The sequence below is a fragment of the Hypanus sabinus genome, chromosome 1 (genome assembly GCF_030144855.1).
Source record: "Hypanus sabinus isolate sHypSab1 chromosome 1, sHypSab1.hap1, whole genome shotgun sequence".
Lineage (NCBI taxonomy): Eukaryota > Metazoa > Chordata > Chondrichthyes > Myliobatiformes > Dasyatidae > Hypanus > Hypanus sabinus.
In genome coordinates, this window is record NC_082706.1 from 205,207,799 (window position 1) to 205,222,603 (window position 14,805).

At 38.6% G+C, this 14,805-nt stretch overlaps 1 protein-coding gene across 2 annotated transcripts in view; it reads right to left on the reverse strand.

Moving 5' to 3' along the window:
- Positions 1-7,968: 7,968 nt before the first annotated feature.
- The window catches only part of LOC132402050 (ras-related protein Ral-A), a 42,374-nt gene continuing 35,537 nt past the window's right edge, over positions 7,969-14,805 (reverse strand). For both annotated transcript variants that reach the window (XM_059984565.1, XM_059984576.1), the window contains 2 exons: positions 12,833-13,007; positions 7,969-10,775 (listed from right to left, as the gene is read on the reverse strand). In XM_059984565.1, coding sequence (XP_059840548.1) covers positions 10,653-10,775; positions 12,833-13,007 — 298 coding nt within the window. In that variant the 3' untranslated portion in view covers positions 7,969-10,652. The remainder of the gene's footprint in view (positions 10,776-12,832; positions 13,008-14,805) is intronic.

The window sequence follows — 14,805 nt, forward strand, 5'->3', positions numbered from 1 at the left end:
TTATTTTAAATAATGATGCTTTGCCTCCCTATACCTCACACAAAGGAGTCACAAAGACATATTAGTGGCTCTGTTTCATTAGTTTGAGGAGACTTGCAATACACAGGATTGCAAAAGGCTATGGACCCAGCCATTTCCATCACAGGCCTCCCCATGATCACGGGCATTTTCAAAAGGCAGTATCCATCAAAATAGACTGAGAAGGCCATTTTGTTGTTATTAGCATCAGGGAATAGATTTCTAAGCCTGAAGATCCACATTCAGTGATTCAGAAATAACATCTTCCCCCTGACGTCAGATTTCAGAATGGTCTATAAAACCCATGAACACCACTTCATTATTCTTTTAGTCACACTATTTATTTTTAAATTTACAGTAATTGTCTTTTGCATTGATATGTTCCTGCTAAACAACACATTTCACCCCTTATGACAGTGATAATAAATATGACTCTGAAACTTCCCATAGTTTAGTTTACCTAATAATTTGAATCAGAAAATTGATACACTTTAGCTGCTGCACAATTCTATTCCATTCAGTGCACACTTATGGACTTTCCTTGGCCTATGCTGAACATTTAAGTTATTGGTGTAAAAGTTAGACCTGCAAAAACTAATACTTTTTCTTTAGCTTTTCTATCAGGAAATGTTGTTTTTGAATTAATACAATTGCAATCATTAATAGTATTCTCATTACAGAAACCAGACCTTTCCCCATCTTGTCCACGCCAAACTATTTATCTTTTCAGTGATCCCGCATGGAACAGGCCATTCCGCCCCACAGAGCAGCACTGCCCAGCAAACCACTTATATATTATTCTGTCTAGTCCCATTGACCTGCACCTGGACCATACCACTGTCATCCATACTCATCCAAATTTCTCTTAAATGTTGAAATTGAACCTGCATCCACCACTTCTGCTGGCAGCTTGTTCCACACTCATACCATCCTGAGTGAAGTTGTTCCTCCTTAAATATTTTAAATATTTCACTCTTAACCTATGACTCTAGTTCTAGTCTCACCTTCATGAAAAAAGCCTGCTTTCATTTACCCTATCTATACCCCTCAAAATTTGTATAGCTATCAAATCTCCCCTCATTCTCCTACACTCTAGGCCAGGGGTGGGCAAACTTTTTGACTTGTGGGCCACAAAGGGTTCTAAAATTTGACAGGGGGGCCGGACCAGGAGCAGATGGACGGAGTGTTTTGGTAATACGCCTCATAAGAGAAAATAAAATATCATTGGATATGTAGAAAACATGTGCTTTAATTTCAATTGAAAATGAACAAATGCATTACAACAAAATATCTGTCTTTGAAGTCCCATGGTATTTAGCTATTTATTGAAATGACTTTTAAAACACTGAAAATTAAATAAATAAAATACAGCTTTTTTTAATAGTAACAGTTATTATTTTAAAGCACTGAAAATTCTGTTATCCTTCAAGATATTATCATCATCACTCTCCTCCTGACTGTCTTTATTTCAAAAACGGTAGGAGATGCAGGTCTACTTGTCCTGCTCTTTCTTATTCAATTGTCCCCTGTGCCAAAACTCCACTACGACCAGCACAAAGACAGAACAGTGATAGTGCGCCAGTATGCGGAGCGCGTTATTTGATCTGGAGTGCATTTTTTTATTTTGAGAACGTACGTGCACCTGCGCACTACTCATGTCCATCACTTAACAGAAATGACATGTAACATGTAGGGCTTATTGAAAAAAATATTTTCAAATGCATTTTTTACATAACACAACGAAGAAACTTATTTTTAATTTCAGTGGGAACAGTGTTGTTGGTCTCCCTTTTTAGCCAGTGCATCAAAGTCTGGATTTAGTTTTGTTGTGGCGATTCTCAGGATGGATCTGAGGTGTTGGTCAGTTAACTTGGATCTGTGGCTGACTTTGTTGATGTTCATGATGCTGAACCCCTGTTCAGACAAATAGGTCAAGCCAAACAAAGAGTAAAGCGCAAATGTGGAGTAATACGCTGCACCTCAACAAAGGGCAATGTATATAGAGTGCGTCATCTATTGGGAAAACGCCAGAATTGCGGGGAAAAAACGTTAACAAGGTTTATTAATATAATTTCATCAAGTTCTGCGGGCCGGATTAAAAAGCTTAACAGGCCGCATATGGCCCGCGGGCCGAAGTTTGCCCATGCCTGCTCGAGGCAATGTTATGACAGTCATTGGAGATTTTAACATGCAGGTCGATTGAGAAAATCAGGTTGGTAATGGATCTCAAGAGAATGAGTTTATTGAATGCCTAAGAGATAACTTTTTAGAGCAGTTTGTCATTGAGCCTACTAGAGGATCAGCAATACTGGACTGGGTCTTATGTAATGAACCAGAGGGCGATTGGGGAGCTTAAGCTAAAAGAACCCTGACCTCAGTGATTGGGAAGATGTTAGTCAATTGCAAAGGATGATGTGATAGAATACTTGGGTGACACAGGATGAGATAGGGCAAAGTCAACATGATTTCCTTCAGGGAAAACCCTGCCTGACAAATCTGTTGGAATTCTTTGAAGAGATTGCAACTAGGATAAAGGAGATGCAGTGGATGTTGTATATTTGGACTTTCAAAAGGCCTTTCACAAGGTGCCACACATGAGGCTGCTTACTAAGAGCCTGTGGTGTTACAGGAAAGTTACTAACATGGTTAGAGCATTGGCTGATTGGTAGGAGGCAGTGAGTGGGAATAAAAGGATCCTTTGCTGGTTGGCTGCCAGTGACAAGTGGTATTCTGCAGGCATTGGTGTTGGGACCACTTCTTTTTATGCTGTATGTAAATGATTTAGATGATGGAATAGATGGCTTTGTTGCCAAGTTTGCAGATGATACGAAGATTGGTGGTGGGGCAGATAGTGTTGAGGAAACAGGTACGATGCAGGAGGACAGATTAGGAGAATGGGCAAGGAAGTGGCAAATTAAATACAATGTTGGAAAATGCATGATCATACACTGTGGTAGTAGAAATAATTTATTTCAAGAGGTCTAGAATACAAGAGCAGGGGTGTGTGCTGAGATTTTATAAGGCAATGGTGAGGCCTCACCTTGAGTACTGTGAACAGGTTTGGGCCCCTCATCTTAGAAAAGATGTGCTGGAATTGGAGAGGATCCAGAAGAGGTTCACAAGAATGATTCCAGGGATTAAAGGGTTATCATATGAGGAACATTTGACGGCTTTGGGTCTTCAGAAGGATGAGAGGGATCTCATTGGAACCTTTTGAATGTTGAAAGGTCTAGACAGAATAGATGTGGAAAGGATGTTTCCCATTGTGGGAGAGTCTAAGACAAGAGGGCACAGCCTCAGGTTAGAGAGACACCCTTTCATAACAGAGATATGGAGAATTTTTTTTAACCAGAGGGGGGTGAATTTGTGGAATTTGTTGCCACATGCAGCCATAGAGGCCAAGTCATTGGGTGTATTTAAGACAGAGATTGATAGGTTCTTGATTGGACATGGCATCACAGGTTCTGGGGAAAAGGCCAGAAATCTGGGGTTGAGGAGGTAGAAAAGGATCAGTCATGATTGACTGGCGAGAAGACTCGATGGGCCAGATGACCTAATGTCTTGTGGAATAAAGTCCTAACCTATTCAACCTTTCCCTATGACTCAGATCCTGGCAACATCCTTGTAAATTTTCTCTGTACTCTTTCAACCTTATTGACATCTTTCGTGTAGGTAGGTGATCAGTACTGCACATAGTACACCAAATGTGGCCTCAACAACACCTTAAAAAACTTCAACATAACATATTCGAACTCTTGTACTCAGTTCCTGAAAAACTACCAACATGCAAAAATTGGTTGAAGTGAAACACTTTGTACTGAATTAAATTCTGTAATATCTACTCTACAGCTGAATCACTTTAGTGAACAAAAAGCATTTCAAAAATATCCATCAAGCTCCTGTTATGCAACATTCAACTTCAAGATTTACATTCCTGAGCCCCTTTCACAACCACGTGACTTTCCAAATCCTGCAGTTTAGAAAGCATAACAAATTGCTCACAGCAATTTCACATATGAACTGGATTAAAAAAAAAAGATTCTTCCCCAAGAATCGAGAGTTCCTGAGATCCCAAGAGCAACATCATCTGGAGTTTAGCCATTTGATGCTTAGCTCCTGGCAGTTAAGTTCAAGGGGGCTGTTCCAGACTAGGGCGATCCAATCAAGACCTCAGCGGTGGAGCTGGGAGAGATTGATGAACGTCACAATGGCAGCGAAGGCTGCAACAGTGAAAGGTCCCCATTCGTCTTACATTCCATGCTACCGGACCCTGACCCCAGTCTGTCAAGGATCGTGCATCAGCCCCCACATTAAACTAAGACACACACAGGACTTCTCCACTAAGAGAATCCACCCTAACAGCCCGGACTAAATCTCATAGCAATCATCAAATAGCGAAGGGGACATGACTGAGAGGTTTGGAAGCCTCTCGGAATATGTGGCTCCTAGAATGGAGTCTACAGCCACCTGAAGTCTCGCCAGTTGTCAGCCCCTAAGGAGAGCATCGTACTCGACTCAAGTGATCACAGTATGACTGATGAACAGATTGTAAAGGGTAACAATCAATCAACATGCCACAAAGGCATCGATTCTGTAAAATAACACCAATAGATCCATTTATGCTCGTCTAAGATGGACATATTTAAATTAAATTAAAAAATGACACGTTTTGTAACCACTGCTCTTACTCAGCACCATTCTGATGAGTCGGCATTGTCAGTTTGAAATATTACAGGTGACTCCTGCATCATGGAGGAGTTACATTCCAAGTCCATATCATGGCCGAAGATCAGGGTTAGGGGAAATAGATCAGCCATGATGAAATGGTGGAGCAGACGCGATGGGCTAAGTGGCCTAATTAGACCATAAGATATAGGAGCAGAATTAGGCCATCTGGTACATTGAATCTGCTCCACCATTTCATCATGTCTGATCTAGTTTTCCTCTCATCCCCAATCTCCTGCGTTCTCCACGTATCCCTTCATGCCCTGACCAGTCAAAAATCTATCAGACCTCTGCCTTAAATATACATAAACACTTTGACTCCACAGCTGCCTGTGGCAAAGAATTCCATAGATTCTGCTCTTACAGTCTTAATATCTTCCATAGCACAAAGCTGCATCATTTGCACATGTGCCAAGTTAGGGTGAAGGCAGCGTTTATTTAAACTGCTTCCCCTCAGAGTCAGTGAATTTTAATCAGTACCTCAAATTTTTAGGTAGTGATTTGTAAATTTTGTAGGAATGAATTTCCACTACCCAAACAGACAATGAGAGTTGCCTGAATACCAATTCAAGAACTGCAGACATAATGACATTAAACAAATATAGCAGATTCCGGTTAATTGGGACACATCAGGACCAGTACATTTTGGCCCAATTAATGATTGCCTCAATTGGTTGAAGTTTCATGGAAGTAAAAAAGGTTTTTTTTTGGCGAGCTACAGTTCTGCACAGATACTATTGCTGCCCAGGTTGGGACCCAGCCAGATTCAATACAGTAGTATAAAACTATTAGGAATTCATATCATTTTCAAAAGAGGGTTTATTCAGTGTACACTGCTATGGAGTTTTAATATCTATTTATTTATTTTTGCACTCCGGTTTATCTTTCATTGATTCTGTTAAAATTACTGTTCTATACATTTGCTGCGTATGCCATCACGAAAATGAACCTCAGGGTTGTATATAGTGACAAATGTATACTGCATATTGTATATAGTGACATAAGTACTTTGATAATAAAATTTACTTTGAACTTTGACTTATTTAGCATGGAATAGGCCCTTGCACCCATTCGAGCAGCACTGCCCAGCAACCCCCGACAACCCTGATTTAACCCTAACCTAATCACGGGGCTCTTTACAACGACCAATTAACCTACCTGGTACATCTTGGGACTGTGGGAGGAAATGGGAGGCGGGGAGGACATACAGACTCCTTATAGAGTAAACTGGAAACCAAACTCTGACACTGAGCTGTGCTAACTGCTACACTATCATGCCAGCCATATGATTAACTAGAAGTGAACAAAATCAGCATAGGCCCCTAGGGCAAATTTTTATTTTTTTAGTCAAATCTTTTTATGGCATCATAGCAAGGGTTTGAATTTTCTTATTAAAAGTCAAACAAAATGATCAAAAATTACTGCTTTTAGAAATGGAGTCCATCAGCTCAAATGGATAACAACACAAACGCAAGGAACTGATACTATTTGAAAACTTCACGCTAAGACTGATGGCTACATGACATGCACATGACTGACTAGTTTGAAACTATTTGGCAAAAGTCTCCAGTCCCAGTAAGGTGGTTTAGTGTCCCAAATAAACAAAGGGAGTCCCATCTATTTTCTCAGAGTTGTTTCAAATCAGCAGCTGCCATGATTAACTAATGGCCCAATTAACCAGAATCCATTGTAAATACATTTATACTTTTAAGCGTGCATGTTAGCATTTGCAGCTCATGTACAGACTGGCGTGCGGCTTTTGGATAAAGTAATTCATTTACTAATATTGGATCACAATCATAATTCTAATGTAATTCTTAATAATAGTACAGCACTTTGTTTCCTGAATAATGGAAGCAGATTATTCATTTCCCCTATACTACCTCAATTAAAACTGAAAGATGTCTATTAAATGAATAAATTGAATGATGTCTATTAAATTTAATTCCGATTCACATTCCCACTCTGACGTGTCAATCCATGGCCTCCTCTTCTGCCAAGATGAGGCCACTTTAGGGTGGAGTGGCAACTCCTTATATTCTCTCTGTACCCTCCAACCTGTCAGCATGAGTATCAATTTCTCCTTCTGGTGAACAAATTCTCCCTCACTTCCCACTCCGCCCTTTCATTTCTTCTCAACTGCCTATCACCTCCCCCTGGTGCCCCTCCTTGTTCCCTTTCTTCTCTGGTCCACTCTCCTCTTAGCAGATTCCTTCTTCTCCAACCCTTCACCTATCACTTTCTAGCTATCCTCCTTTCCCTCCCTCCCACCCTTTTATTCTGGCACCTTCCTCCTTCCATTTCAGTCCTGAAGAACGGTCTCAGCCCAAAATGTCAACTGTTTATTCATTTCCATAGATGCTGCCTGACCTGCTGAGTTCCTCCAGCATTTTCTATGGTGTTGCTTTGGAGTTCCAGCATTTGCAAATTTTCTCGTTGTTTATTTAATGAATTAATGTGGAAGTTTTTGTACCATCACAAATCTTAAATCTTTAAAATAGATGAAATTTCTTCTTATTATAACATCTATTGCCCTTCAACTATATTGTATTAAATTCATTTTATTTCATTCATGGCTAAGTACTCTGCTCTCAATCATTGGAATTCTTTTTTTCATTTATACTGTTCCCAGTTTCTACAACTTTTCGCCACGATAAATTTTTTAAAATTTAGTCCATTCCCATTCCACTCTTTAATTTAAAGATATATTCCCTCTGACACAACCAGCTATTTCCATTTGTGCTGTAAGTAATACAAGCTATTCACAGAAACAGTCAATGTCTTGGCTGCCTCCATGACTTCTGCACACGTCATTCTACTGGAGGTTTTGCCATCACTTGAATCTTTTCTTCCCCATTCACCTCAAGAAGCCTCTTGATGGGTTTTGGGAACAAGTATTTTTAATTGTCAGTAAAGCTAAATGTAAAGGCATCAAATCATTCCATCTGGTGGCTGAAATTGAACATACATCAGAGACTTCCTCTAATTATTACAATGCCATCTGGTTCATGTTGTTTCAGTAGTACTTGCTTCAACACCCTGAAAGTAAAACACCTTCAATCATTTCATCATTATTATGATTTTAGACAAGAGAATGGAATTCTGAGTAAGGTTATCATTCTTGTAGCCATTTTCTATAAACAGATTATACAAAGTTAAGTTTAAATATTATAAGATTTTTGTTATTGGTAAGCAAAGTAGTAATAATGCATAATAAATACAAGATGCTGTAAAAATGTTATTTTATTTCTAGTAGTTTAGCATACAATTAAAATGTTATTAGGGCAAGGGCATCAGCCTTTTAACACTTAATTGTGTTTTTCAGCTTCATAACACCATTAAACCCAAATTTCACAATTACTGTGAGCCTCATGCTAGTGGTTAGATTCACTTTCACTTTTTTTAAAAATTCACACTGCCATACAAATTTCACAGCTATGCAATGCACACAAGTAGTAGAAAAAAAGGACCCAAACTAATGTCTAAAACAATGTCTATATTTTGCAACAATTCCCTCAATTCTATACAGTGCAAATAAACCCTAGATTGGAAAAAGACAAGTTGAATATACATGTGACAAAGACAAACAGTACATCTAAAAGACAAAAATGATATTTAATAGGTTATACATTCTAGATTCTCAGCACTCCAGATTTAGTGACAATGTCCTCGTGTTCCTAGCTGAACTTTAAAGAATTCATCTGCAGTTATATTAAATTTTGACTGAATCTCTGTTAATAGAAAGTGAACAAAATGGAATGGGAATGTGCTTCCAACTAAACCTTTCTTCATACCTCTACTTTTCCCCCACCACTTCTCTGCAGGGCTAAGGACTGCAATACAGACAATACATATATTTTTTTTAAAAAAAGAAACTGCTCTTTGAACTGTAATGCATAATTCTGAAGATGGTATTGTGTTCCAGGCCAGCAGACCCAAACGTATGGCACTATTTTACAGGGTTTTTAGCAGTTTTCATCTGCATAATTCATTTGCCACATTCCTGATGGATGTAACCTGTAACAATTTCAATTTAAGGCATATTCAGATATGTTTCTATTTACAAGTTTTACATTGCTTTGCTATAGTACAGCTCAGCTTGATTATATGTCTATTGTGCATCAGTGAATCATTTGAAAAAAAAACAAAGTTCCACTCACAATCACTTGATATGACATACTGAGATCCATTTACATGCAATTCTGGAAAGCTAGGTAACGCAAAACATGAAGAGTTTGTTGAGCAAACCCAGTAACTCGTGCCCAATGTTAATCATCTTTATGTTCCCATACTGTCTGAGAGCATACCTACAAGGTTTTCTCAAATTTATGTGCAGATTCACTTTAATCCAACCCGCCAAATGGGAAAAGCACAAGATGGAAGACAGGATTTTGCATCCAATCAAATAATACTTTTAAATGTCTTCAAAGGTAGTACTGAAAAAACAGCTGTTCATTTGGTACAGTGAATTTACGGATGGGTGGGTTAAATTAAAATAGCTGAGAGTTCTATTGTATATGAATTATCAAACGAAATACAAATTCCATCAACCCATACACCAAAGTAAAATTTAGTATGATCAAGCTCCATTGCTAACCCAAAGAGAAAAGCAGATCAATTCACTGATGGAAATGTAATAAATTATTTGTAGTTTAAAAACTGGAGATCATAATTTAAGCTTAGATATTTACAAAACAGCTTTTCAATTTTCAGTCTTGATATCAGAGCACAATGAAGTCAAATCTTCCATTTGCTCAAGGCAAAACAAAATGTAGCCCATTTCTGGAAGACAATACTCAAAAATCACAAGAATACCTGTTTTTCTTCAACCATCCGACTACCAAAGTTGTAGAACTCAACAGCAAGTGCTCTTGTACTTTTATTAGACTTGAAAAGTGTTAATCCATTTTGTTATTGATGCCTAATGATTCAATATTTGTATGAGCTACTGACTTCTCACGAGAGACTTGTGTAAATACCTTGAAATAAAAAAAATTAAAAAAATGTACAGTATGTGCAAAATGTTTCCTATTAATTTCAGTGTGACTAGTGACAAAAATGTGTGCACTCTAAAGGAAGCTTTACTTTGTGTCTAACCTGCATCAGAAACACACAGCTCCAGACTAAAAGTTTCAGTGAGTTTCCAGCACATTTATAAAGGTCAAAGCAACATAAAATATCCAAAGGTAAGCTGCCAATAACCCAACTAAATCTACTTTGAGACTCACTTTATAGTTTCACAATTTCCTCTGCTTAAACTCTAGTGAGGCTTTCCAAACTATTATGCACCAAGCTTTGTCTCAGCTAGCAACAGCTTAAGATAATTCTTGATGTAAATGTAAACAGCAAGTGTATTTGATTTTTTAAAAAAATCAAAGGTGAAAAACCAGCATTAATAACTGAATTTACAGGGAGGCAGTTTTTTTAAAAAGCACATTTGGTAAGAGCAAGATTCCCTCAATACCAAATATTCCTCTCCCAAATATCAGCACTTAGATAGTTGTACTAAGGAAATAAAAAAATTACACAGAATTTGCAAAAACAGTTTGGACTCAAAATGTGATTTAACAAAATGCATTGCCTTGCATGAGAAGTTACCTCTTCATTGTAAATTTGAAACGACTGAACTGATTAACCTTTCCCAGAAGATCCATTCAAAACAAAACTTCCAGTGGTACTTGTGATAAAAGGATATAAACCCAATGCCTATATACCAATTGACAAAGCACAAAAGTACTTTGAATTGACATTAAACCTCCTGATAGTCTGTTGTAAAATTGGGTCCAATTCATGCTTTTGGAAATCTGAATTTGTATGACATTAGTGTACCTTCAATCACTGTGAAGGAACAGCAAATGAAATGAGATACTTAGTATGCTTGGATTCCAAAATAGTTTAGTCTACCAAGTTTATAAAATGCAGCATCTTTCCCGGATTCTTTTAGCTATGCTTTTCCTTTTCTTCTTTCCATTCTTCTCTTTACTATCTTCCATTTTCCTTGCTCGTATTTCCCTCATCAAGTCAAAGAAAACCTGCAAGGAAAGAAAGAATTTGGAATTAGAGAATTACACACATGTAGGAGTTAACAGTAGGCTAAAACACTGAATGGATAAAAATATTAAATTGGGAAATACTTGAAATGGTTTCATATGCTAGTCTAAAATAAATCACAATTCAATAATCCATCATAAGGGGAGCATGACCAAGATTTTTAACTCAGACTAGACTTAACTATGATACTTTTTCTTCCTAAAATGCAAAGCAAATATTTGGGTATAAAAGTGAGCACTTGACAGAAAGCCATACACAGAATTTCTTAGGTTATACACATGCTGAGTTCTAAAGGGAAATGGGGGAGGAAATGAATGAAGGTTAAGGGGAAGAAGAAAAGCCGGCTTATGAAACATCTTAGACAGCCTTCTAAGTTCAAGGTGCAAGAGTTTACCAAAAAAAGATTAGCTTTATTTGACAAATTTTACCTTGAAACATTCTGAACTGTATCATTTGTGTCAAATAAAATTAGCAAGGATTCTGGCACCATCGTAGCATGCCCACAACTTACTAACCTTAACTGTATGTCTTTGGAACATGGGAGGAAACTGGAAAACCCAGAAGAAACCCACATAGTCATGAGGAGAAGGTACAAACCCTTTCCAGATAGTGGCGGGAAGTGAACCATAGTTGGTTAGCACTGTAAAGTGAAGGGCTAACCACTAGACTACTGTGCCGCTCCTGCTGCCATTTAGTTATTCCAAACTGCTTCTGTATATCTCATATTTTACTATCTCAACTTTTATGCTAAAGGAGGTAACCATTTAAATGTTTGCTGGTTCTTAGAGAAACTCCATCATTCTACCAATTATGCCTCTGCGATGTATTCATATCAACTGCCCAATGATTCACCTGCTATCCTCCTAGAATTGAGAAATTCACCGTAACTAAATCTACTAACCTTTATTATTATGCAATCCTTTTTCCAAACTTAGCATAGTGTAAAGAATGGAACAATGCTAAGTTTGGAAAACAAAGGCACCACAGTGGCGTGGTGATTAGCACAACACTATCATAGCTCAGGGCATCAGAGTTTGGAGTTCAATCCCAGTGTCATCTGTAAGGAGTCTATATGTTCTCCCCATAGAATGCATGGGTTTTTCCCAGATGCTCCAGTTTTCTTCAACATTCTGAAGACATACTGGTTGATAGGTTAACTGTCATTGTGAATTGCCCCATGATTAGTTCAGAGTTAAATCGGGGATTGCTGGGTGGAATGACTTGAAGGGCTGGAAAGGCCTCTTCCACACTGTACCTCAATCAACCAATAAATAAATAAAAGGGCAACTGCAACTCAGATTTAACCTGACAAGGAAGTAATTAGGAATAAAAATTTACAGACTTCTTGTAGGGGGGTGGGCAGAAAACTGCAAAACTCATAGTACCCATATTCATTTGGGTGGCAAAATCATCTGCGCCAAGGTATTAAAAATTTAAAGCAAATTTGGAGCATAACTGAACTCCTGCAGCAATTGTCTCAATAACAATAAAAGAAACACATCCCATCAAGGCCCATTCATTTTTCTTCCTTCCTTTCTTCAGCTAAAAGAGAGTACAGATCCAGAGAGAGGGACTTTAACTGGTCAATATATTTTGTTATACTTATTATGTCCTACTTATTTTCCCATCCTTCACCCTTTTGATTGGATCTTCATCAGGGTCTCGGCCCGAAATGTTGACTGTTTATTTCCACGGATGCTTCCCGACCTGCTGAGTTCCTCCAGCGTTTTGTGCGTGTTGCTTTGTACCCCGGCATCTGCAGAGTATTTTGTGTTTACAAAATACTGGAGGAACTCAGCAAGTCAGTCAGCATCTAGCATCTATGGAAAGAAATAAAGAGGACTGAGGAAGGATCTTGGCCTGAAACATCAAATGTTTATTCCTTTCTGTAGATGCAGCCTCACCTGCTGAGTTCTTCAGCATTTTGTGTGTGTTGCTCATGGTAGATGCTTTCTGACCTGTGTACTTACAAGTTGGTTTTATTTACAGTTCCAGCACTCAGAAAATGTGGTTACAAATTTCACTGAGATGGCCACACCTTATCAACATTTGCCCTTGTCTTTGCAGATGTTTCCACGTAATTCACACTCCATTGTTCAGCTCTGCTCTTTGCCTCATCCACCGACACTTGTCGTTTGTCTTCCAAATCTGATTTATTGCCGACCAGTAGAAAGGGAACATTCTCATCCTCCTTTACCCTGAGAATTTGCTCTCTGGAGAAAGAAAACCCCAAATTTAATCTTTGAAATTCTGCTTCATGTTAATTCTTAGATGCATATTGGGTAGAAAAGTGGAGTAGACTATATCACACATTTGAAAGTGTAATAATGGCAATATTGGTTAGACTCCTTTATGTTGTTATAACCAAGTATTAACTAAGTCCTTTCCCTTATTATGTTCTCATACTTTTAAAATACCTTACCATCTGTATGAAATTGAGGTGGGCTTATGCAGACCAATGGCTTTTCTAGAATTAGTCTCCTTCTAAATTCTTGTAAACTGTACTAAGCTTAATATTCTCTGGACAGCTCTCAATAATTTCCTCTCGATGCCAAATTCAATTTAGGCTAGGGTTAAATCGGGGGCTGCCAGATGGGCTAGAATACCCTACTCTACACTGTATCTCACTAGCTTTCAGGTTCAAAAAGACAAACCAATTGCAAATTAAGAATATTTCAAAAGTTTAAGGAGTGTGGCATTCTTCATTATCCTAGCCCAGTGGTCCTCAACCTCCAGGCCGCAGACCGATTGCTGATCAATCACCTCTGATCTGGGCCAACATGTACATGCCGGGCGGCACCTAATTAATTAGCTTGTTTACTTAAGCTTTTTTCTGAAAGATCTGCTGGCTGCGCTCCAGCACTGCTACACCCTGCATGCTTCACAGCCTGGTATTGGTTCGTGGCCCAGAGGTTGGGGACCACTGTCCTAGCCACCCATTTGTGTCACAAATTACTTAGTAAAGGGGATAGTGAAAAATGTTCAAAATGGTTATGATACAGTAGCGACACCTTAGTCGCCCTATTCCTTACAATACAGTTCAGTGCTTTAGAGATAGGACGTTGTCCTTTGAAAAAGCTTAGTTAGACATGCTAATGGCATATAGTATAGACTGGAATATTTTGGTGGCTCCATTAAAGTGGAACATTTTTGAACACACGAGTCTTAAAAAAAACCCAAATGCTGAGTAATATACAAATCTTAGAACAAGATGCCATTATGGACGTTAAACAAAATGTCCTTTCTCAAACTGTATAACACTGATTTGTTAGATAACTGAACATATCAACCTCTAAACTGTGTCCTTATTCTTGTAGAGATTAAAAATTAGAAAAGCAAATAAAATTGCATTTGTTGGGGGAGGACACCTGAACTTTAAGAATGTTGTTTTCTTTATATTAGTGTTACTGCCTGTAATGCTGCTGGTGTTTAGGGCAGCAATGAAGGTCCTCCATCTCTGGTGGTGTTCAGAGGCTTTCTTCATCATTTCAGTAGCTTTCTCTCAGTTTTCACTACTGTCAACCATGCAAGTCCCAGGTGGTGACTCAGGAATACCGTCGCACTTAGATGTAGGAGGATTCTTCTTGTTGTTTCCATTACAATTTTTTTTGACAAGTCAGGCCCTGAGCTGAACTCCAAACCTGAACCACTCTTTGTCTGGCCTCTACCCTTTGACCTGTTTGGCATGGTCTACCAAGAGCCAAACCATAAAGCAGAGAATCCAGCCAGTATAGCTCTCCGGGCCATTGAGACATGCAAGCCTCCAAACCACGACAAGGTTCTGATCCTTTTACAAACATAGAAAATAGGTGCAGAAGTAGGCCATTTAGCCCTTCAAACCTGCACCACCATTCAGTATGATCATGGCTGATCATCCAACTCAGAACCCTGTACCTGCTTTCTCTCCATACCCCCCGATCCCTTTAGCCGCTAGGGCCATATCTAACTTCCTCTTAAATATAGCCAATGAGCCGGCCTCAACCGTTCCCTGTGGCAGAGAATTCCAGATTC